This window comes from Somniosus microcephalus, chromosome 8, assembly GCF_052327205.1.
Source record: "Somniosus microcephalus isolate GS21.2 chromosome 8, FLI_Smic_1.0, whole genome shotgun sequence".
NCBI lineage: Eukaryota > Metazoa > Chordata > Chondrichthyes > Squaliformes > Somniosidae > Somniosus > Somniosus microcephalus.
The window spans coordinates 92,508,824-92,534,958 of NC_140994.1; the positions used below are offsets into that span (position 1 = coordinate 92,508,824).

Below are 26,135 nucleotides of genomic sequence, written 5' to 3' on the forward strand. Positions count from 1 at the left end.
AGCACGCACATTCTAACAGTCCTTTATCATTACTTGCAAATGTCAAGTTCCTTGAATGAAAGAAGCTTTCTTTAAATACAAGAATGAGGATTAATTTTACTAAGGGTTATTGAGTGACTGAAATTTCCTCTTTTATTAAAACAAACAGGAGAAATGCCAATTTCCCATCATAATTTCTGGTCAACAAACTCTGGGAGTAAGCAGCTTTGTACTGGGTTTCCTGAGAGTGCGGTTTTAGCAGGAGTTATGGGGTGGTTGCACAATCCGTGTCGCAGGAAACGTACCTCAGGACATTTTTGATAGTGTGGATCATGGAATTATCACGTTGAAAGGAAGATTAAGGGCGACACGCGGCTTGGGAAAGAGAGTCAGTCAGCTGTATTTGCGAGAGTGACTCAATGGACAGTGCGTGAAGCACACTGATGCCGATGTGTATCACCTCTCCATTGCTGTCCACTTGCCAGCTGTTGCTGGTTGACTTTCCTGCAACAACATTTTCTGCCGCTGTTAACATTCTTTTAGCTTTGAAGTGTGCAGCGCCACTTACTTCCGGACTGTCTGGTCTTTGAAGTGTGCAGTGCCACTTACTTCCGGACTGTCTGATCTTTGAAGTGTGCAGTGCCACTTACTACCAAACAGTGATCTTCGAAGCTGTTAACACAGTCAAGTTCCTACTCTCAGCTGTGCTGAGCAGGGCTATGCTAAGTGATTCCTCAAAAGTGAGGGAAATAAAGAACTCTCAGCAAGTGACCTCAAACCGCTCACCAGCGCCTACTGTGCAGGCTTATTGCCAGTGCCATGCAAAGATGTGCCAGTGCCAAATGTGCCATGCAACTCCACTGCCACGGGCTGGTACGGTATCAGTAGAAGTAATTCCAGCAAGTGGCCTTACACCACTTCAGATCTTCCGCGGCCACATTCGAGCCCGGGTGGCCCTGGAGATGGAGCACGCGGTGTCCGCCGGCACGCTCGAGGCCTTCCATGACCGGTGGGCACCACGGGAACTGGAGTGCATCATCACCCCGGCCAACAAAATTTAAATTTAATGTGTTAAGTTTTATTTAGTTATTTTAGTTACAGTCCATTTGTTTAATCACCCCATCAGAAAGAGTACACCACTTCAGAACCAATAAAAACCACAGAACCACAACATTTAGTAAGTTAAAAGCACAAATTGGCTAATGTTTTCCTGTTTGAATATAGGAGTCCTACAGTATCACCTTTCTCTTTTTATTGATTGAGAAGAGCTAATTAGGTGCTCAGATTACTTTCATATTTATTTTACTTTATTAAGCAGGCAGAGCACAGACAGGCTGTCTTTGCCAGGCTCTGATACAGGTGCAAAGACTCTCGAGACGCACGTGTGAGTCAGAGATGGCCCGATAGTGACGCTTGCATCTAGCTGGGAGTGAAACCTCACACAATTGCCCCTCAGGCATAACACAACAGTTTAAAAGCTTCCAAGTGGTCCAACCACAATCCTGAACAGGCATGATAACCTTTTGAGCAACGAGTGACACGAGAAACCTTCTGGAGAAACACCAGAGTGAGAAACTTCTGTTTTTTTCCTTCCGTTTATGATGATCTTTCAGCATTTTCTGTTTTAATTTCAGATTTCCAGTGTCTTTTTATGTCTGACAAATTGGGCAGTTTTAAATAAAAATACATCTCTGTCTTGCTCATGGTGTGTTTTTAATTGTGTCAGTGCTATGCTAATCTTTTAACAGACATTCTTTTGGCTTCAGAGGCACATGTCAACCAAATTACCCCTCCGAATGGCAGTGTGGTGTAATTACTGTTATACAGTTCTCAACATATGCCAAAAGTGACAAGTGCAAATTCACTACAGGAGCAATTACTGTGTGTCTAATACATGGAGCCATACTTAGCTCGCTCAACTTGTCCTACATTAAACCAACCTGAATAAAGTTAATTAAAAAATTAAGATATCGCTAACAGCCTGAATATTGGTTGAAAACCATTTAACTCATGGCTTACCAGAGTTCAAGGAATAAACCCCTACTATTTCCCTAACTCTGTATGTAATGATAACACTGTTATCAAAGCAATCATCACAAGCGTTCAGAGTCACAGCAGCATTGCAGTAATTCAGTTCACCTTTGATGAGTAAAGGGGGAACACCGGAGCAATCCCAGGCCTTTATCCTATTCTATGGGTTTACCTCATAACTTGTGATATTTTACATCTTCCATCAACCACCATTAAATGGAACTGTTTGATTTGACATGGTACCAAAATCTCATCACTTCCTGAATTTGCCATCTTACCTCCTCAATGTGGTTTAGTGGGCAACAAAATCTTGACATGAAAAAGTATAATAGTTCTTGAATAATGTGTATGTTTATTGGGAAGGAATTAGAATTATCAGTGGCAATGTTTTTCAGAGATGGATCACTTTCTTTGTGAACTTTGGGCTCACCAAGGTGTCAGGTGACAGTGCTGCCGAGCCCTGATGGGCATAGCTGTCAGAATGGACCTGTGTCAGGTGGTGAAGGAACCAACATTCGGGAGTTACCAACTTGACCTTGTCCTTACCAACTAACCTGTTGCTGTGATCAGTCCTGCAAGGCCTTAAGCTTGCCTTCACAGTTAGGACACCTGCTATCATGTAGAACACTGCCACCATGCTAAGTGGAACAGACTAGGGACAGATCTAGCAGCCCAAACTTGGCCATCCATGAAGTGCTGTGGGCTATCAGCAGCAGCAGAACTGTATGCTACTATAATCTCACAGCCCGACACAGCTCTCACTTCTCCATCATCGTCAAGTTGGGAGACCATCCCTGGTTTAATGAGGAGTGCAGAAGGCCATGCCAGGAGCAGCACCAGATATATCCTAGAAGGAGCCACCAACTTAACGATGCTACAACACAGATCTACCAACATGTTAAACACCAAAAGCACCAGCTATAGACAAAGCTAAGCAATCCTACAACCAACGGATTAGAGCAAAGCTCTGTAGCACTGCCACATTTATTTGAGACTAGCTGGGGGGGCCCGGCGTTGCCAAGGCTTTTTTGTGAAATGGCAGTTTACAGGGCCGCGCGGTTGACGGTCGTCCGCTGCCGCTCCCCCGCTCTGTGTCTCGGGCCGAGCGGTTGTGAGGCCCGGCCCGAGTGACCCGAACTCACCTCCCACTCCGGCGGGCTGCCGCAGCTGCCCCACTCGCTGTTGAGTAAAAGCAGTGAAAAAAATGGCGGCTACGTTTCGGGAGGCTGCAGGATTAGGTCCTGCCCACACACGGAATGAAACGCTCCTCGTGACGCACCATTGGTCAACCATCAGGTCACTGAACTGCAGGATTGGTCAACCATCATGTCACTCAACGCTAATGAGCGGTAGGATTGGTCAACCGCTAATGAGTGGATTTTTGAATGTTTTTTGTATACTGTCTGAACAATTTTTGTCTGACCAAAAAGTAAATACGCCTATGAGACTCCCCTAATCATAAGCTTGCTTTTGATATAACATATGTTTAGGTACGCTCTATAACTTTTGAGTGTATAGCGGACAGACAGACGGATCAATATTATATATATATATATATCCCTCCTCCCCCCCTGCCCTCCCTCCCCCTCCCTGCCCTCCCCGCCCTCTCTTCCCCCCAGTCGCTCTCTCTCTTCCCCCCAGTCGCCCTCTCTCTTCCCCCCAGTCGCTCTCGCTCTTCCCCCCAGTCGCTCTCTCTCTTCCCCCCAGTCGCTCTCTCTCTTCCCCCCCAGTCGCTCTCTCTCTTCCCCCCAGTCACTCTCTCTCTTCCCCCCAGTCGCTCTTTCTCTCTCTTCCAACAACAACATGCCCTCGAAAAAGCCTCGGCACCGCCGGGCACTTCAGCTAGTATATATATATATAGATAGATAGTAGATAGATAGAAGAGAAGATGGTGGTAGACACCAGGCAACTAACATGGAAGATGAGATTCCATGAAGGTGCTCATCCTCAACTATGTGGAGCTCAACATGAGTGTAAGAGACAAGGCAGCGGTGATTTGCAAAGGTCTTCAGCCAAAAGTGCCAAGCGGACAATCCAAGTCAGTCTCCTCCCGAGGTTCCCAACAACAAAGATGCCAGGGTCCAACCACTTCAGTTCACTCCATGTGATATTAAGAAGCGACTGAGTGCACTGGACACAGTGAAGGCTATGGGCTTTGACAACATCCTGGCTGTAGTGCTGAAAACCCATGCACCAGAGCTAGCTACTCCCTTACCCAGGCTATTCCAGTGCAGCTGTGACCCTGACATATACCCGACAATATAGAACATTGCACAGGTATGCCCTATCAACAAAAAACAGGATAAATCCAACCCAGCCAATTACCAACCTCTCACTCATCAGCAAAGTGAGTGAAGGAGTCATCCACAGTGCCATCAATTGGCACTTACCCACCAATAACTTGCTTGCTGATGCTCAATTTGAGTTCTGCCAGAACCACGTGGCTCCAGGCCTTGATCCAGACATGCACACTAGAGCAGAATGCCAGAAGACAGGTGAGATAACTGCTCTTACAGCTCAATGAGGGTCAAGGGGAAAACCCTCCAATGGCTGGAGTTGTACCTGATAGAAAGAAACATAGTTGTGGATGTTGGAAGCTAATTATTGCAGCCCCAGGACAGTATCCTTGGCCCAAACATATTCGACTGCCTCATCAATGACCTTCCCTCCATCATAAGGTCAGGAGTGTGACTGTTCACTGATAATTTCACAGTCTTCAGCTCCATTCACAACTCCTGATAATGAAGCAGTCTATACTACCCTACAGCGTGACGTGGACAACATGCAAGTATGGGCTGACAAGTGATAGGCAACATTCATGGCACATAATTCTCAGGCCATGGCCGACTTTAACAAAAGATCAGACCCCTTCGCCTGACTTTCGAAGGCACCACTATCTCTGAGATCCCCACCAACAACACCATAGGAGCACCATTGACCAGATGCTTAGCTGGACCATCATATCAACACTGTGACTATAAGAGAAGGGCAGAGGCTGCGTATTCTGCAATGTGTGGCTCACCTCCCATCAAAGCTTTGCCACCATCTACAAGGCTTGCCTGGGTGACTGCAACCACAACAGCACTGAAGAAGCTCAATTACATCCAGAACTGTTCAGTCTGCTTGATCAGTGTCACTGCCTCTGGATTCAATATCCACCCCCTCCACCACTAGCATATTGTGGCTGCAGTATGTATAATCTACAAAATACACAACAGCAACTCACCAAGGTTAATTTCATAGCATCTCCCAGCCCTGTGATCTCTACCACCATGAAGGACAAGAGCAGCAAGATCTTGGGAACACCATCACCTCCAAGATCCCCTCCAAGTCACACACCATCCTGACTTCGACACATATCGGAATTCATTAGCATAGACTAGGCTTGCATTGTATAGACTAGACTTGTATTCCCTTGAGTATAAAAGATTAAGGGGTGATATAATTGAGGTGTTTAGGATGATTAAAGCATTTGATAGGGTGGATAGAGAGAAACTATTTCCTCTGGTGGGGCAATCCAGAACATAAGAACACAAGAAATAGGAGCAGCAGTTGGCCATACGGTCCCTCGAGCCTGTTCCACCATTCAATAAGATTATGCCTAAACTTATACATCAACTCCACTTTCCCGCCCTGTCCCCATATTCCTTGATCCCTTAAAGACCAATAGTCTATCAATCTCTGTCTTGAATATACTCAACGACTGAGTCTCCACAGCCCTCTGGGGTAGAGAATTCCAAAGATTCACCACCCTCTGAGTGAAGACATTTCTCCTCATCTCAGTCCTAAATGGCCGACCCCTTATTCTGAGACTGTGACCCCTGGTTCTAGACTCCCCAGCCAGGGGAAACATCCTATCAGCATCTACACTGTCAAGCCCTGTAAGAATTTTATACGTTTCAATGAGATCACCTCTCATTCTTCTAAACTCCAGAGAATATAGGTCCATTCTACTTAATCTCTCTTCATAGGACAGTCCTCTCATCCCAGGAATCAATCTAGTGAACCTTTGTTGCAACCCCTCTAAGGCAAGTATATCTTTCCTTAGATACGGAGATCAAAACTGTGCACAGTACTCCAGGTGTGGTCTCACCAAAGCCCTATATAATTGCAGTAAGACTTCCTTACTCTTACACTCCAACCGCCTTGCAATAAAGGCGAACATACCATTTGCCTTCCTAATTGCTTGCTGTACCTGCATGTTAACTTTCTGTGATTTGTGTACAAGGACACCCAAATCGCTCTAAATACCAACATTTACTGGTCTCTCACCTTTTAAAAATATTCTGCTTTTCTATTCTGCCTACTAAAGTAAATAACCTTACATTTCTCCACGTTATATTCCACCTGCCACCTTCTTAGCCTGTCTATATCCCTTTGCAGGCTCTTTGCATCCTCCGCACAGCTTACATTCCCACCTAGCTTTGTATCATCAGAGAACTTGGATATATTATACTCAGTCCCCTCATCTAAATCATTGATATAGATTGTGTATAGCTGAAGCCCAAGCACTGATCCTTGCGGCACCCCACTAGTTACAGCCTGCCATCCCGAAAATGACCCATTTATTCCCACTCACTGTTTTCTGTCCATTAACCAATCCTCAATCTATGCTAGTATATTACCCCCAATCCCATGAGCCCTAAGAACAAGGGGCAATAACCTTAAAATTAGAGCTAGGCGGTTCAGGGGTGATGTCAGGAAGCACTTCTTCACACAAAGGGTAGTGGAAACCTGGAACTCTCTCCCCCAAAAAGCTTATGGGCTAGAAATTCGGCTTCTTTGTGCCTCCAGTTAGTGCCTCCGGGGGGCAATAACGGGGCGCTACCGGCTTTGCGACCGGGCGCGGCGAGAGTGCTGACGCCTGTGAAATTGACGTGGAGGTTTGTGGCGGCGGTAACCACTAGTGCCATGATCTCCTGCGCCTGGAGATCGTGACATCATTCGGCTGCGCAGCGCTCCGGTAGTGCCCCGGATCCGAACTTCGGTTCCACCCCCTGCAACATCACTGGTCGATAATACCGACAGCTGCAGGAGGCGTTGTTTGGGAGGCCGGCTGCCTGGAGAGTAGTATTTAAAGGTAAGGCCACTTGTGCCAATGAAAAATTTGTTTTACCCCTTAGGTTGTTTTTTCAACTTTTTCCTGTGCCGCGATTGATCAGCCCTGCGCTCTGTTAGAGTGCTTGGGGTTGATTGTCGTGGATCGCGGCTGCCTGCAGCGATGACCCTTCCCTTTCAGGGAGGGAAGGAACCTCCATTCTCACTCAACATTGGGCAGCGCTGCACCGCTACTGCCTCTCTTGCCGAACTTTAGCGCTCCAAGGGAAGTGGTAGCACTTGATTTAGCGTTCCACTTCCTTCCTGGAGCGCTAAACCTGAAGTTCGCGTCGGATTCACTGGCGTAGCGCCCGACACCACTTTTTCGTTACCGCTAAAGTTATCGCACCGAATGGGGCAATACTCAATTTCCCCCCATCCCCTGTTGAGTCTAGGTCAATTGAAAATTTTAAAACTGAGACAGATAGATTTTAGTTAGGTAAGGGTATTAAGGGTTACAGAAACAAGGCAGGTAAATGGAGTTAAGGTACAGATCAGCCATGATTTAATTAAATGGTGGAAGAGGCTTGATGAGTCAAATGGTCTACTCCTGTTCCTATGTTCCTTCATTGTTGCTGGGTCAATAGCCTTGAATTCCATACCTAACACCATTGTGGGAATACGTGCAAGACAAGGACTGTAGTGATTCCAGGAAAAGACCTTCTCTGGGAACTGAGTATGGGAAATAGATGCAGCCTTGCCAGCATCACCCACAGGCCAAGAAGAAATAACAAAACCAGTAGACCGAGGGAGCCTTTCATCCAATTAGTCTGGGCTGGATTCAAACCCAGGTCCTGGAGTTGAAAGGCGAGAGTAGAGTCCATTCTGCCACCGCGTCCCTTGGAACATTTTATTGCAGCATATTTTACCAAGTGATGCTGTCGTAGGCCAATCAAATCGAGAACAGGTTCATGTGATTCATTGCTGTTCTATAGGTATAAAATGGCCCGGATTTTACGATGCTTCAGACAGCGAGCGCACAACATACGCTGTCGGAAGCCTTCGGAATGGCCCCGCAAGTCCCGGGTTTCCACACACGCTGCGCATGCGTGAAAACCCGGAACTTGCGATCTGTCAAGTTTCACTTGGACAGATTAACCGCCTCCGCTACAAAATCACTTTCACTGGCGCAGAGTTGGGCTGTTCACCCAACTACTGCCCAGCAAACCCTTATGCCTGGTAAAAGCAGATGTAAGGCCATCTTTTACCAGCATAAGTGTTAAAATAAAGGTTAAAATAAAAATTTTTAAATGATTTAAACACACACATACATTTAAAATGTGTTTGGTAAAATTTTGGCCCGTTTTATTTTTCAAAATTTATTTTATTTTAAATGCTTTAATTAAACAGTCTTTTCATTAATTTTGAACATGTGATCAGTTATTTTTATTTAATGGTGTGAATTGTTATTTAGTTGGGGATTTCTAATGTGCTTATGGGGGATTCTGTACGTAAATGGCATCCCCATAAGCATCATAGGAATCCCCCTTTTTGATTGGTTGACCGGGCCCACGTGATTCCAGGGACGCTTGAGAACTGCCTGCGCTCCGGGATCCGTGGGCCTTTACGCAGATGTACACCTGAAGCCCAGGGCCCAAAGAGTCCGAAGCTCCGGAGACACCAGGTAGGTTCGTATGTTTTTTTTATTGGTTCAGAGGAATATTCTTCTGGTACGCCTCCGACCGCAAATTCAGGGCCATTATGTTAATGTTTTTACCCAAAGCCGATTAGCGCACACACACACACTATCAAAAAAGCAGTTCATGAAACCTCGGCTCCAAAAGTAAAAGCATTAAAACATGTATTGAAGAACTGAGTGGCTCTGTGGCTTTGGTGCAATTCTACCATCTCTGGAATTTGGGGCAGAAATAGGCCCACACTTAGAGAGTGAACAGGTCTTTCTCTATGCTACCTTGATCCCACAATCTCCTGACTCTGAGGCAAGAGTGCTACTACTGAGGCAAAGCTGACACTGGTATGTTAGAATCGTGACTGTCAGGAATCTCTTCCCAAACACATTCAGCTGCTCCGTACTATCACGATAGAATTTTCCTGCAGTTCAACTGTTGATGAAAAAGTAAAACTACCACCAATCCGTAGCATTACTCAACTGAACAGTTGACATATCTAGCTGTAGATATTGTTTAATAAAGCACGCGCAGTGTCAATAATATTTCTACTGCATTCATTAAAACCACATGTATTTAGCTGTATAAAATCTTAAAATAATAGAAAGCTCTATTTATTTCCCATTCACAATGCTCTTATATTTTTTTTTATATTCGTTCATGGGATGTGGGCATCGCTGGCAAGGCCAGCATTTATTGCCCATCCCTAGTTGTCCTTGAGAAGGTGGTGGTGAACCGCCTTCTTGAACCGCTGCAGTTTGTGTGAAGAAGGTACTCCCACATGTAACCATAACATATATTACCTGTACGCCTGGGCTAACTAGATCCCAGTAGTAGAAATGAAGTTCATTATATAATACAAGCAGACAAGTTTGTTTTGTTTTGAAGGATGAACCTGAATCAGGAGTAGTTCTGTGATGGGAATAAAATTATCTATGTCCTAAAGTTTCATCAAAGACAACTAAAAATGGAAATATACACGTTACCCACGGCAACAGAGCGACAGCATTATTTACATCATAAATAGACCACTGCAACATCTGCCGTTACAGTGTCTAGTGCTGATGAGAAGCTGTTTAGCTGCACTATTTTCCCTTCCTATTTAAGCTTTTTGAGAGACAGAAACAAAGAGAATGCATTTATGGAAAATTAGAACGACTGTGGTCCAAGCTTAATATAACACAGCCGAGTGAGTTCCGGAATAAAGCACAGCACTTAGACTCCTGACTCATGCATCTATGACGTGCATTAGTTGTATTACGGTCATCTCATGACAAGCTATAATGTCTCATTTTGCAAGAGTCTGAAGAGCTTGTGTCTTTGGCACAAGATTAAACCAGCATCTGTTTCTTGAACCGAGAGGTGGTTTACACACTCATTTTATATTTTTCCGCCAACTCTTACTATAGTTTCTGGCAGATTGATAGGTAGCTCGCAGCAAGTTCTGGGACAGAATCTTCCAGTGGAACCTGACCTCCAGTGGACAGGGGGTACAGTGTTACTGGCCAAAAATAAGTTGGTCTTTTATCATCACATGTGCCTTATTCAAATGGCCATCTGTAGACGTGCAATGTGGTATCTGTGAGCACAGTCGGCAACAGTTAATAGTCAAAGAAGGAGAAATCTGTCTTGGGTGGTAGTGCAAATCACACAATAGTGAATCGGCAACCCGTTTTACACCCTGCGCGATTTTCTTTACCATTGGCTTCAGCTACCGACCAAACCACTAGCTCGGAGAACAGGGACAATGACAAAGTTGAAACATAGAAACATAGGAGCAGGAGTAGGCCATTCGGCCCCTCGAGCCTGCTCCGCCATTCAATGAGATCATGGCTGATCATCCAAATTAAGTGCCTGTCCCTGCCTTCTCCCCATATCCCTTTAGCCTTAAGAAATATATCTAACTCCTTCTTGAATATATTTAATGAATTGGCCTCAACTGCCTTCTGTGGTAGAGAATTCCACAGGTTCACCACTCTCTGGATGAAGAAATTCCTCCTTATCTCTGTCCTAAATGGCTTAACCCTTATCTTTAGACTGTGACCCCTGGTTCTGGACTCCCCCGCCATCGGGAACATCCTTCCTGCATCTAGTCTGTCTAGTCCTGTTAGAATGTTATAAGTTTCAACGAGATCCCCTCTCATTCTTCGAAACTCCAGCGAGTATAAGCCCAATCGACCCAATCTCTCCTCATAAGTCATTCCTGCCATCCCAGGTATCAGTCTGGTGAATCTTCGCTGCACTCCCTCCATGGCAAGAACATCCTTCCTCAGATAAGGTGACCAAAACTGCACACAATACTCAAGATGTGGTCTCACCAAGGCCCTGTACAACTGCAGCAAGACATCCTTGTTCCTGTACTCAAACCCTCTCGCTACGAAGGCCAACATACCATTTGCCTTCTTAACCGCCTGCTGCACCTGCATGCTCACCTTCAGCGACTGGTGCACAAGGACACCCAGGTCTCGTTGCACTTCCCCTTCTCCCAATCTATTGCCATTCAGATAATAATCTGCCTTCCTGTTTTTGCCACCAAAGTGGATAACCTCACATTTATCCACATTATACTGTATCTACCATGCATCTGCCCAATCACCTAACCTGTTCAAATCATACTGGAGTTTCTCGGTATCCTCCTCACAGCACACACGCCCACCCAGCTTTGTGTCGTCTGCAAACTTGGAGATATTACATCTAGTTCCCTCGTCTAGATCATTAATATATATTGTAAATAGCTGGGGTCCTAGGACCAATCCCTGCGGTACCCCACTAGTCACTGCCTGCCACTCGGAAAAAGACTCATTTATTCCAACTCTTTGCTTCCTGTCTGCCAACCAGTTCTCTATCCAAGTCAGTACCTTGCCCCCAATCCCATGTGCCTTAACTTTACACGCTAACCTCTTATGTGGAACCTTATCGAAAGCCTTCTGAAAGTCCAAATACACCACATCCACTGGTTCTCCCTTATCTATTCTACCAGTTACATCCGCAAAAAATTCCAGTAGATTAGTCAAGCACGATTTACCTTTTGTAAATCCATGTTGACTTTGTCCGATCCTGTCACTGTTTTCCAACTGCTCTGCTATTACATCTTTTATAATGGACTCTACCATTTTCCCCACTACCGATGTCAGGCTTACCGGTCTATAATTCCCCGTTTTCTCTCTACCACCTTTTTTGAACAGTGGGGCAACATTAGCTACCCTCCAATCCATGGGAACTGTTCCAGAGTCTATAGAATTTTGGATGATGACCAGCAATGCATCTACTATTTCTAGGGCCTTAAGTACCCTAGGATGTAGATGATCAGGCCCTGGGGATTTATCGGCCTTCAATCCCGTCAATTTCCCTACAAATACTGATTTCTTTCAGTTCCTCCCTCTCATTAGATCCTATGTTCCCCGACATTTCTGGGAGGTTATTTGTGTCCTCCTTTGTGAAGACAGAACCAAAGTATGCATTTAATTGTTCTGCCATTTCTTTGTTCCCCATTATAAATTCCCCTGATTCTGATTGCAAGGGACCTACGCTTGACTTCACCAATCTTTTTTCTTCACATATCTATAAAAGCTTTTACAGTCAGTTTTTATGTTCCCGGCAAGCTTATTCTCATACTCTATGATGTAATAAAAAGTCTCACACATCAAGGAACTTTAAAGTAAGCTTTAAACAACTTATAATTCTACTATATACAAGAGCGGTCTTCACCATGCCTCTAGGCGAAGCCCTTTTACTATACTGAGCAGTTCAGTATTTATACTAGTCCAAACACAGGAAGTGATGTATGCACAGGAAGTGATGTATGCACAGAGTTCACAGTTCACAGTTCACAGGAAGTGATGTGCACATAACTTCCTCCGGAAGTTATTTATTATTATTACATTCTTCCCTCCTGCGAGATTAGAAGGCTGTGGTCTTCCTTTTATTCCGCAGCCGCCGAACGAGGAAGAGTCGCACCCGTTTGGGTTCCCGTCGTAGAGGGTCACTGGTCCGCTTACATGCTGTTGGCCATTGGTCAGAGTCTGTGTGGCCTGGATTACCCTGTGAAGGGTCGGGGAGATCATGGCTTCGTGTACGAGCCCCAATAGGTGCAGAGTCAGTCTGTCTCTGTTCAGAGGGAGGTGCAAAGCTGGTCTGTGGCAGATCAGTACTTTGGTGCGCGGTACTGGGAGGGTCGCAACTTTGAGTACGGGGTTCTACCGGCACCAAGCTAGTTGGTGTCAGATCAGGATCCTGGAGAGGGGTACCCGGTAGGTTCCAAGAGGCTCCTGGTAAAATACCATCACTCGATGTCCCACTAGGTCCTGGTGGGCAGGGAGCCAGATCCCGTAATGATACGGTAGATTCTCGGCCGTCGGGCTATCGTATGTATGCATAGGTGGGGTTGGCATCGGTTAGTTCGACCTCGTCTATGAGAGGGTCATTTTTAGACGTCCGAACATATCTTCGGAGTAGTACAGGTCCAGGAGTAGTTAGCCATGATGGGAAGGATGTCCCATAAGATGAGCGACGCTGGAATCCAAAGAACCGCTCATGAGGTGTAGTATTTGTGGCTGTAGAAAGAAGGGACCGTATAGAGTGCAATGCATCCGGAAGCACTGCTTCCCATTGCTGGTTTGGTAGGCCCCGAGATCTTAAAGTAAGATGTACGGAATTCCAGATGATACCGTTATACCTCTCTACCTGCCCATTTCCGATGGGATGATATGGCGTCGTTTTGCTTGTAGCAATTCCCCGTTCTGAGAGGTAGTCCTTGAGTTCCCTTGACATAAAGGATGGATCCCGATCCGAGTGAATGTAAGCCGCCATGCCACAGAGAGAAAATACCTGCTCAAGGCAGCAGATTACTGTGGACGCCAGCATATTGGAGCAGGGGAAGGCAAATGGAAAACGTGAATATTCATCAATCATGGTGAGCAAATATGTGTTCCGAGTTGAAGAGGGCACTGGGCCCTTAAAATCGATGCTAAGTCGTTGCATCGGTTGGGTTGCGTGTATGAGCATACTATCTCAGGGGCGGAAGAACTGAGGTTTTAATTCTGCACAAAGCCGGCATTCTGAGCACATTTTCTTTACATCTCCAGTAGAAAAAGGGAGATTCCGTGATCGTATGAAATGTAGCATGCGCGTAACGCCAGGATGACACAATCCATTATGGACATCTATGAGAGTAGAGGACGACATAGTGGAGCAGAATGCTCGTGTGAGGGTATCCGGGGCCACATTCTCCTTGCCAGGTCGATAGTGAATGGTGTAACCAAAAGAGGCCAGTTCCATCCTCCAAAGCTGTATTTTATTATTCTTAATTTTGGTTCGTTTTCGATTATCGAGCATGAAGGCGACTGATCGCTGGTCCGTGATTAATGTAAAGTGCTGGCGAGCTAGGAAATGGTTCCACTTCCGTACCGCCTCTATGATGGCTGTGGCTTCCTTCTCAACCGGAGGATAATGTAGCTCGGCACCTTGTAAGGTCCTGGACATAAATGCTACAGGACGACCTTCCTGATTTAGAGTAGCCGAGATCGCCACCTCCGAGGCATCACATTCGACTATGAAAGGGAGATTCTCATCGATGGAGTGAAGAGCCGCTTTCTCCAACTGTTTTTTGAGAAGGTTAAAGGCTGCAACAGCCGCTGTTTCCAATGGAAATGACCTAGCATGCAGCAAGGGTTGGATTTTGTCTGAAAAATGAGGAATCCATTTAGCGTAGTATGTAAACAGACCGAGAGCCCGACGTAAAGAAGCCGGATACTTAGGTGACGGGAGCTCTTGGAGCGGGCGAAGTCTTTCTGGGTCTGGCTTAATGATACCATTGCCTACGCAGTAGCCAAGGATGTTGATGGTCGGTTGCGACTCAACAGATTTAGATTCATTCAAAGTTAAGTTACGGTGATGGAGAGCATCCCGAAATTTTTGGAGGTTGGCGTCGTGTTCCTGTTGATCGTGACCTGCAATAGTAATGTTATCAAGATAGGAAAAAGTGTCCCTTAAGTTTTCCTGCTTAACCAGGCCATCCATTGCCCGTTGGAAGACAGCCACTCCATTAGTAACCCCGAATGGGAGGCGACGAAATTGGTACAGCCGTCCATTAGCCTCAAAGGCCGTGTACTGCTTATCTGAGACCTTCAAGGGTACCTGATGATAGGCACTTTTCAAATCGTAAGTTGAGAACACTTTGTATTCGGCCAGTTTATTAACCATATCATCAATGCGTGGCAATGGGTAGGCGTCCAAGTCAGTATATTGATTGATGGTTTGCGAATACTCAATGCATAGTCGTTGTTTGTGAGGTTTTAGAGGGTTCTTGACGATGACGATTTGAGCCCGCCAGGGCGACGAACATGGTTCGACGATATCCTCTGCTAAAAGTCGAGAGATTTCAGCCTCAATAAAAGATTGGTATTCCTGACTAAAGCGCCGCGATTTCATTATTATTGGTTTGCATCGAGGAGGAATACTGGCAAATAATGAGGGTTCATCAAGTGAAGCTGCTGATAATGCACAAAACGATAATTTAGACAGTATATTAGAAATAGTAAGTCCAGGTTTGGATCCGCCGAACTCAATGGTGAGTTTCTTATGCTGTTTTTGAAAATCCAGCCCTAAGATGAGATCACTACATAAGTCCTTGAGCACCGAAAGTCGGGTGGAGGGATACATGCGACCGTTAAGTGTCATATCAATAATACAAAAGCCGGAGATTCTGGTATTAAGTGATGACTGGGCCATCGCAATTGCCTGGTCCGATGGGAAGATATGTAGTTTCAATTTCGCAACAATCTGTTCTCTAATGAAACTATCAGTACTTTCTGAGTCAATTAAGGCATCTAAGGTATGCCCATTAACTGAAACTTTTGTAGCTGCATGAAACAGGTTCTGTGGGCAAGCAGCTGTAATTGGTGTGGTTGCACAGAGAGTGGCTGAAACTCTAGGTGTGCTTCTTCGGGAGAGAGCTCGAGAGGAAGCTTGATAGGTCCTAGCCGGAGCATCTTGATAGGCCCTAATTGGGGCAGTTCGGTAGGCCTTAGCTGGATAGGCCCTCGCAGAGGCTCTTGATTGGCAAACTTTTGCAAAGTGTCCCTTTTTATCGCAATGACTGCAGATCGCATTGCGAGCAGGGCAGAATTTCCTAGGGTGAAAAGAATCTCCACAAAAGAAGCATTCCTTCCTAGATTGCCAAGAGGCTGCTAAAGTGGGGTCATCCTCCTCTTCTTCATCAGAATTATCATCAGGATTAGATTCCTCCATGAGGCCACTTGAATCGTCTGGTTGCAGTTACAGCAGCAGATCGAGATCTGGGCAGCTGATAGAGGTCTGCATTTTTCTTTGCCAAATCCAGAGAACAAGCCAGGTCAAAAGCCTTTTGTAGCTCAAGTGTTTTACTTTCTAGCAGACGCTGGCGTATAAATGGAGAGGCAATCCCGCAGATGAAAGCATCACGAATCATTTCTTCGCGGTACAGCTCAGCCGAGGCTGCCTGAAAGTTACAATCTACGCTGAGCCTGCGAAGTTCTTGAAGGAATTCGTTAATCGATTCCCCTGGCCCTTGTCGGGCTGTGGCCAGTAGATGTCTAGCATAGACCTCATTTGCGGTCTTGGCATATAGTTTTTTAAGTGCCCGGATCACCTCATCGTAATTATCCCATTCATCAACATATTCAAACACTGTTGGGGTCACATAGTTGATAAGTATCCTCAGTTTAGTAGAAGCATTCGCTTTACATTCATCAAGAAAATTCTCAAAAGTACGGTACCAATGCTTCCATACCCTGCCAGCTGCTGGTGCGTTTGGGTCCAAGTCCAGACGAGTAGGTTTAAGGATGTTTTCCATGATGGGTGGTTCCCTGGATCCTTAACTCCGAGTTTGTCCGAAGGTCTAGCATTTGTGAGTGTAAATACTAAGTTGTTTAAATCGATGTAATAAAAAGTCTCACACATCAAGGAACTTTAAAGTAAGCTTTAAACAACTTATAATTCTACTATATACAAGAGCGGTCTTCACCATGCCTCTAGGAGAAGCCCTTTTACTATACTGAGCAGTTCAGTATTTATACTAGTCCAAACACAGGAAGTGACGTATGCACAGGAAGTGATGTATGCACAGAGTTCACAGTTCACAGTTCACAGGAAGTGATGTGCACATAACTTCCTCCGGAAGTTATTTATTATTATTACACTCTATTTCCCCCTCTTAATTAATCCCTTTGTCCTCCTTTGCTGAATCCTAAACTGCTCCCAATCCTCAGGTTTACTGCTTTTTCTGGCCAATTTATATGTCCTCTCCTTGGATCTTAAGCTATCCCTAATTTCCATTGTTAGCCACGGTTGAATCACCTTTTGTGTTTTATTTTTATGCCAAACAGGGATGAACAAATTCTGTAGTTCATCCATGCGATCTTTGAATGTTTGCCATTGCCTATCCACCGTCAACCCTGAGTGCCATTCCCCAATCAATCCTACCCAACTCGCGCCTCATACCATCGTAGTTTCCTTCAGTTAAATTCAGGACCATAGTCTCTCAGTCAACTACTTCACTCTCCATCTTAATGAAGAATTCTATCATATGATCGCTCCGAACCAAGGGGCCTCGCACAACAAGATTGCGAATTAATCCTTTCTCGTTACATAATACCCAGTCTAAGATGGCCTGGTCTCTAGTTGGTTCCTCGACACATTGGTCCAGGAAACCATCCCGTATACACTCCAGGGATTCCTCCTCCACAGTATTGTTACTAATTTGGTTAGCCCAATCTATATGTAGATTAAAGTCACCCATGATGACTGCTGTGCCCTTATTGCACGCGTCTCTAATTTCCTGTTTAATGCCATCCCCAACCTCCGCATTACTGTTTGGGGGTCTGTATACCACTCCCACTAACGTTTTCTGCCCCTTGGTATTTCTCAGTTCTACCCATTAGATTCCACATCATCAGAGCTAATATCCTTCCTTACAATTGTGTTAATCCCCTCTTTAACCAGCAATGCTACCCCACCTCCTTTTCCTTTTTGCCTGTCTTTTCTGAATATTGAATACCCCTGGATGTTGAGTTCCCAGCCTTGGTCACCCTGGAGCCATGTTTCCGTAATCCCAATCATATCATATCCGTTTACCTCTATTTGCGCAGCTAATTCATCCAACTTATTACAAATGCTCCTCGCATTAAGACACAAAGCCTTCAGGCATGTTTTTTTAACACTCAGACCTTTTAGAATTATTATTTGCTGTGGCCATGTTTGATTTAAACTCTTGATTTCTCTGACTGCCACCTTTGCTTTTCTCCTTCCTGTCTTTTGCTTCTATCCTTGTTTCCCTTTCCTCTGTCTCCCTGCTCAGGTTCCCAACCCCCTATTGAGAATATTGTTTTCGAAAATCTTTTTCTCTGCCATCTTATTTAGTACCGGGAGTAAGAATTCTAACATAGTAAACACATTTAAAACATTACATCATTCATCAACAATATCATGAAACTTTCTCATATTCTCACGCCTTTTCTGCATTTTAAATTCTCCCATAGCATTTGCCCCTCGCTCCCACCACCTCCCACCACGAGACCTGCCCACATTTAAGGGACCAACTCTGCTTCAGCTATGGTGCAGTGTCCTGTTTGAGTCCCACTTTACTCATCCACCCCGCTCCCTGGCCCCATGTTGCACTCCCCTCTTCGTGCTTCCCTGCCTAACCACCTTCTCCACTCCCCAGCCACATCCCGCTAAACTAGTGGGCAACAACGCCGGGAATCTACACACAAAACATGGGGACATGAATTGTCAATCAGAAACACTCACTGGAGGTTGCATTATCCCGCTGGCACAGTCAAAGAAAGAAGTACCATGGACAGAGGAGTGTAGTGAAAGTTTAATGGCAATCGCTTAGATGGGAGGGGAGGAAGCATTTTAAAATAAACCCTCTCAGCATTGCATCAAAACATAAACGCAGACCCACAAGAAAAATGAGAGCACTGTTATTTTCATCATTAACACAAATACAGTTACAGGAGGTGACAGAGGAGCTGCCTGCTAGCGATGCCAGCTCAGGTTGGAGGCATTCCTCGAGGTTCGATCACGTGATGTTCTGACCACATGACATCTGACCATGCGACGTCTGATCAGGTGATGCCCGATTAACTAACATCTGATCACATGACATCCACAAATGTTACTGCATTTACCTTATAAAGGTTGGGTTCCCTGTAGTTGAGTACTTTTGCTTGTGGTTTTGCGCAAAAATGCCAAGAACCAGGAAGGCACCCATGAGCAGGGGAAGAGGGGAAACCGAGGGGGAGGAGAAGAGGGGAAACCGAGGGGGGGCAGGGGGGAAGAGGGGAAACCGAGGGGGGGGGAAAGAGGGGAAACCGAGGGGGGGGCAAGAGGGGAAACCGAGGGGGGCGGGGGGGGGAAGAGGGGAAACCGAGGGGGAGGGGAAGAGGGGAAACCGAGGGGGGGAAGAGGGGAAACCGAGGGGGGGGAAAGAGGGGACGCCGAGGGCGGGGGGGAGAAAGAGGGGAAACCGAGGGGGGGGGGAGAAAGAGGGGAAGCCGAGGGGGGGGGAGAAAGAGGGGAAACCGAGGGGGGGGAACCGAGGGGGGGGGGAAACCGAGGGGAGGGGGGAAACCAAGGGGAGGGGGGAACCGAGGGGAGGGGGGGAACCGAGGGGGGGGAACCGAGGGGGAGGGGGGGAACCGAGGGGGGGGGAACCGAGGGGGGGTGGAACCGAGGGGGGGGGGGAGGAAGCGAGGGGGGGAGAGGGGAAACCGAGGTGGGGGGGGGAAAGAGGGGGAACCGAATGGGGGGGGAAAGAGGGGAAACCGAGGGGGGGGGACCGAGGGGGGGGGGAGAAAGAGGGGTAAGCGAGGGGAGGGGGGGAAAGAGGGGAAACCAAGGGGAGTGGAGTAGAGGGGAAGGGGGGGGAGAGGGGAAACCGAGGGGAGGCGGAGAGGGGGAGAGAGGGGAAGTGGGGGGGGGAGAGGGGGGGAGAAAAGAGGGGAAACCGAGGGGAGGGGGGTAGAGGGGAAGGGGGGGGAGAGGGGAAACCGAGGGGAAACCGAGGGGAGGGGGGAGGGGGAGAGAGGGGAAGGGGGGGAGGAGGGGGAAGAGGGGAAACCGAGGGGAGGGGGGAGAGGGGAAGGGGGGAAGAGGGGAAACCGAGGGGGGGCGGGGGGCAAGAGGGGAAACCGAGGGGAGGGGGGGAGAGGGGAGACCGAGGGGAGGGGGGGGAGAGGGGAGACCGAGGGGAGGGAAAGTGGGGAGACCGAGTGGGGGGGGGAAGAGGGGAAACCGAGGGGGGGGGAAAAAGAGGCGAAACCGAGGGGGGGGGAAAAGAGGAGAAACCGAGGGGGGGGGGAAGGAGGAGGAGAGGAGGAATCGAGGGGGGGGGGAAGAGGAGAAATCGAGGGGGGGGGAAGAGGAGAAAATCGAGGTGGGGGGGGGGAGAGGAGATAACGAGGGCGAAAGAGGAGAAACCGAAGGGGGGAAAATGATTTGCAGGGAGCAACCAGAGGTGGGAGAAACTTTGATTCCGCCAGTAACTAATGGTAACTCACTGAAATTGCACTGATATCTAATAGTAATAGTGGTAACACTCAGATTCCCCTCATAACTAATAGTCATAAGAACATAAGAAATAAGAGCAGGAGTAGGCCATACAGCTCCTTGAGCCTGCTCCGCCATTCAATAAGATCATGGCTGATCATAGACCTCAACTCCACTTTCCCATCCGATCTCCATATCCCTTCATTCCCCTAGAGTCCAAAAATCTATCCATCTCAGCCTTGAATATACTCAAAGACTCAGCATCCACAGCCCGCTGGGGCAGAGAATTCCAAAGATTCACAACCCTCTGAGTGAAGAAACTCCTCCTCATATTGTAGAGTCATAGAGTTTTACAGCACAGAAAGAGGCCCTTCGGCCCATCACGTCCGCGCTGGCCATCAAGCCCTGTCTAATCTAATCCCATTTTCCAGCATTTGGTCCGTAGCCTTGTATGCTATGGCGTTTCAAGTGCTCATCCAAATGCTTCTTGAATGTTGTGAGGGTTCCTGCCTCTACCACCCTTTCAGGCAGTGAGTTCCAGATTCCAACCACCCTCTGGGTGAAAAAGTTCTTCCTCAAATCCCCTCTAAACCTCCTGCCCCTTACCTTGAATCTATGCCCCCTGGTTATTGACCCCTCCACTAAGGGGAAAAGTTCCCTTCTATCTACCCTCTCTATGCCCCTCATAATTTTGTACACCTCAATCAGGTCCCCCCTCAGCCTTCTCTGCTCCAAGGAAAACAACCCCAGCCTGTCCAGCCTTTCTTCATAGCTGAAGCGCTCCAGCCCAGGCAACATCCTGGTGAATCTCCTCTGCACCCTCTCCAAAGCAATCACATCCTTCCTATAGTGTGGCGACCAGAACTGCACACAGTACTCCAGCTGTGGCCTTACCAGCGTTTTGTACAGCTCCATCATAACCTCCCTGCTCTTATATTCTATGCCTCGGCTAATGAAGGCAATTATCCCATATGCCTTTTTAACCACCTTATCCACCTGTTCTGCTGCCTTCAGGGATCTATGTACATGCACACCAAGGTCCTTCTGATCCTCTGTCTTTCCTAGGGTCTTACCATTCATTGTGGCAGCACGGTGGCATAGTGGTTAGCACTGTTGCCTCGCAGCGCCAGGGACCCGGGTTCGAATCCGGCCTCGGGTGACTGTCTGTGTGGAGTTTGCACATTCTCCCCGTGTTTGCGTGGGTTTCCTCCGGGTGCTCCGGTTTCCTCCCACAGTCCAAAGATGTGCAGGTTAGGTTGATTGGCTATGATAAATTGACCCTTAGTGTTAGGGGGGATTAAATACGTGGGGTTACTGGGATAGGGTGGGATATGTGTTGGTGTAGGGGTTACGGGGATCAGGTGGGATATGTGTCGGTGCAGGCTCGATGGGCCGAAATGGCCTCTATCTGCACTGTGGGGTTTCTGTGATTCTGTGATTGTGTATTCCCTTGCCTTGTTAGTCCGTCCAAAATGCATCACCTCACACTTTTCAGGGTTAAATTCCATTTGCCACTGCTCCGCATACATTAACTCACTGAAAGTCTATGAGTAACTGATAGTAATAGATGTAATGCCCCAACATCCCACCTGTAACTTGAAGTAATCCTATAACCCCTTGATATTCACCTTGAAACCATAGCCAGATTCCCCCTGCACTGCACAAGGTCTGGTCAGTCCCCAGTTGATGCCACTTTTAACAGGCTCCATCTCTCCCCCCATCTCCTTGGACTCTGGTTTGGACTCAGGTTCTGTGTGAAGGTGCCAACTCTGAACTTGGAGCCTCAGTCGGAGCTGATCTGTACTTGGACATCACACGTCAAAACCGGCCGGCACAGACCTCACATCCAAAACTCAGCTCAGCATTAATTTTTCTAAAACATTCCCTGGGATTAGCCTCAATAAAAGGAGATTTTCCATAGAATGATAGAAAATACACAGGTGGAGGCCATTCAACCCCCAGTGCTGCAGTTCTCTCCTGTAATACCATCCCCAACCATTCAGATTATTTTATATTGCTCCTTTTTAAACATTACTCCATTCCCTTTTAAACAATGGTCTAGTTTGCCTCAATAGCCACCTGGTGAAGCATCCCATGGACTAATAGCCCTGCGTTCAAGATCCTTCCAGTGGGAATCCTCAGTCTCCATCCCTATTTACCCACAGTAGGTTCCAAGGTTTCACTCGCCCCTTTACTGGCTGCTCCATCACAGCGCAGCTCCCACTCACCACGTTGCTGCTACTACTCTCAGCTCTTCAGAAAATATTGATCCCACATCCAACCTATTCCTCCACCTCGCTCTCTCCCTGGAGCCCCCATTCCCCAGTCTCCCTCTCTCCGAGCCCCCATTCCCCAGTGTCCCTCTCTCCCCGAGCCCCCATTCCCCAGTCTCCCTCTCTCCCCGAGCCACCATTCCCCAGTCTCCCTCTCTCCCCGAGCCACCATTCCCCAGTCTCCCTCTCTCCCCTGAGCCCCCATTCCCCAGTCTCCCTCTCTCCCCGAGCCCCCATTCCCCAGTCTCCCTCTCTCCCCGGGCCCCCATTCCCCAGTCTCCCTCTCTCCCCGAGCCCCCATTCCCCAGTCTCCCTCTCTCCCCTGAGCCCCCATTCCCCAGTCTCCCTCTCTCCCCTGAGCCCCCATTCCCCAGTCTCCCTCTCTCCCCCGAGCCCCCATTCCCCAGTCTTCCTCACTCCCCGACCCCCCATTCTCCATTTCTCCCCCCGATTCCCAAGGCACGCCCCGTCCCCCGAGTCCTGATCTCCCCCTGACTCCTGACCCTCAATTGTTCCCGGCACACCTGCCGATGCCAGCTCTCTGCGGTGGTGGGAGTAACGGCCACGGGCCAGAGGTGGGAAATTACATAGGGGGCCAGTGCAACCGGTGCCTGAATGTAAAGTGAATCGGAGGGGGAGCCATGTCCCAGAGTTTATTCACCTGACACAGGGACATGAATGCGCAAATTGGCACTACGAGGGACCGTCGATTTTGGGAGACCGGGAGGGTTGCGAACCCGAGCTGCCTCTCAGCTGGATGATGTCAAGGTTCAGGTTCTGGGTGACCTGACACGTGACCAAAGTTTTGCAGATTCCCAGCCAGGTGAACCACTGTGCTGCAGCATTGCCAGGCCAGAAATGGACATCAGCCGTTCACAAGACATGTATTTTAATTTGAATGCACACTTGCCTGCTTTCGGATTCTGCGGATGTTTGTCGGGATGGCAGCCTAGGGCCTTGGCTTTAAACTCTGCAATGATTTGTTCTGTCTGACAAAATAAAAATTTAATCATTACACAACTTGAAGTATTAAGGTAAACCTTTTGTCACCGATGTCATCAGAACAGTCCTGGTCTCCATATTATAAAAAGGATATAGAGGCACTAGAGAGGGTGCAAAGATTTACAAGGATGATACCAGAAATGCGAGGGTATACATATCAGGAAAGGATGAACAGGCTGGGTCTTTTTTCTCTTGAAAAAAGAAGGCTGAGGGGGTGACCGAATAGGTCTTTAAAATGATGAAAGGTTTTGATAGAGTGGATAGAGAGAGAATGTTTCCACTTGTGGGGAAGAGCATAACTAGAGGCCATCAATATAAGATAGTCACCAAGAAATCCAATAGGGAATTCAGAAGAAACTTCTTTACCCAAAGAATGGTGAGGAGGGAGTGGTTGAAGCAGATAGTCTAGATGCATTGAAGGAGAGGCTGGAAAGGATATGAGGGAGAAGGGAATAGAGGGTTATGCTGATCGATTTAGATGAGGAAAGACGGGAGGAGGCTCGAGTGGAGCATAAACGCTGGCGGGGACTGGTTGGGCCAAATGGCCTGTTTGAGCCGTATATCCTATGTAATCCTATCTGACAGTTATGAATCAGCATTTCCAGTTGCGTATTTATCGCTTCATTTTGGTTGGTTTATTTTGTATTCAGGAAGTTAATTGTTTATTTTGATGTAATACATTCTCCATGGTAACAACTGGTGTGAGGCTTTCCGCACGTATGCCGGCAGTTATTGGAGATTGCTCATTAACCACAGTATCAGTTCTCGGGACAAGATTTTAATTTGTGATTTAGTAACACTGACCTGAGAACTAAACACTGATTCATTAAAATGACACAGACGAGGAATGACTTTTAAATATTTTAGCCTGAATCTGTTTCCTAAATACTGTACTATGTACACTTCCCATAAACTGTCATTTGCTGTATGAGCTCACTGGGATCTCTGGTTTTAAAAAGGTGACAAATCACAGCACAGCCTGTAAACTTCAGGATACAACACGGCCGGAGTTCGAGCCTTGAAACCCCTGCAGTTGCACGGGGCCCCTACACCGCCGCAGTCTGCAGACATGGTCCTGGCTGGACCTTTCGTCAACCGCCCTTCTTCAGTTCTTCCTCATCGCTCTGCCCCCAGGGTCTGGTAACCTCATCCACCACCTGGGACCGGGCACTGTCCTGTGGGGCATTACCCAATATCTAAAAAGTTTTCACACCATCAGGAGGGGGCTCTCCATTAGTGCAGATAAGGAACATTCTACTGTAACATTTCATTTTTTTTAATTCATGCTTGGGATGTGGGTGATGCTGGCAAGGCTGGCATTTATTGGCCAACCCTACTTGCCTTTGAGAAGATGGTGGTGGGCTTTCTTCTTGAACCATTATAGTCTTTGTGGTGAAGGTGCTCCCACAATGCTGTTAGACAGGGAATTCCAGGATTTTGACCCAGCGACGATGAAGGAACAGCAATATATTTCCAAGTCAGGATGGTGTGTGACTTGGAGGGGAACTTGGAGGTGATGTTGTTCCCATGCACCTGCTGCCCTTGTCCTTCTAGGTGGCAGATGTTGCGGAATTTGATCTGATCCATTGTTTGTGAGATCACTTAGCTCTATCTATAGCATGCTGCTTAGCCTGCATGTAGTCCTGTGTTGTACCTTCACCAGGTTGGCACTTCATTTTTAGGTATGCCTGGTGCTGCTCTGGCATGCTCTTCTATACTCCTCGTTAAACCAGTGTTGGTCATCTGGCTTGATGGTGCTGAAGGAGTGAGGGATATGCTGGGCCATGAGATTACAGACTGTGGTGAAATACAATTCTGCTGTTGCTGATGGCCCACAGTGCCTCACTGATGCCCAGTTTTTGAGCTAGATCTGTTCTGAATCTATCCTACTAACCACTGTGCAGTGGTCACTCCTACCAATAGTGTCATTGTCAGAGGCATCTGCGACAGGTAGCTTGGTTAGGACGAGGTCAAGTAGGTTTTTCCCTCATGTTGGTTCTCTCACCACCTGCCACAAGCCCAGTTTGACAGCTATGTCCTTCAGGACTAGGCCAGCTCGGTACCGCAGTGCTAGTACTACCAAGCCACTCTTGGTGATGGGCATTGAAGTCCCCCACCCATAGTACATTCTGTGCCCTTGTTACCCTCAGTGCTTCCTCCAAGTGGTGTTCAACATGGAACAGTACAGAGTCATCAGCTGATGGAGGGCAGTAGGTGGTAATCAGCAGGAGGTTCCCTTACCCATGTTTGACTTAAAGCCATGATACTTCATGGGATTTCAACTCATGTCTCTTACTAGTCCAGGTCTTTGGGCCGCATGGTAAACTCATGACTAAGGTCAGATCATGTGGAGTCAGGGGACAAGTAGCAGAATGGATAGCAAGCTGGCTACAGAACAGAAAGCAGAGAGTAGGGGTTAAGGGCAGCTACACAGACTGGCAAAAGGTGGGAAGTGGTGTTCCACAAGGATTGTTGCTGAGACCACTGTTGTTCACAATTTACTGGATTGAAACAGGAGCAGGAACCCTGGCTGATACTCCGCTATATCCCTATCCCCTCCCAGGGAGCTGTGGCCAATTGTAGCACACAGTCTGGT

At 47.3% G+C, this 26,135-nt stretch overlaps 1 protein-coding gene across 1 annotated transcript in view; it reads right to left on the minus strand.

Moving 5' to 3' along the window:
* Nucleotides 1-26,135, minus strand: part of dnajc12 (DnaJ (Hsp40) homolog, subfamily C, member 12) — a 70,909-nt gene that overhangs the window by 25,173 nt on the left and 19,601 nt on the right. Inside the window, exon 2 of the mRNA XM_085994991.1 lies at nucleotides 23,448-23,526. Within this exon, the coding sequence (XP_085851117.1) occupies nucleotides 23,448-23,526 (79 nt within the window). The remainder of the gene's footprint in view (nucleotides 1-23,447; nucleotides 23,527-26,135) is intronic.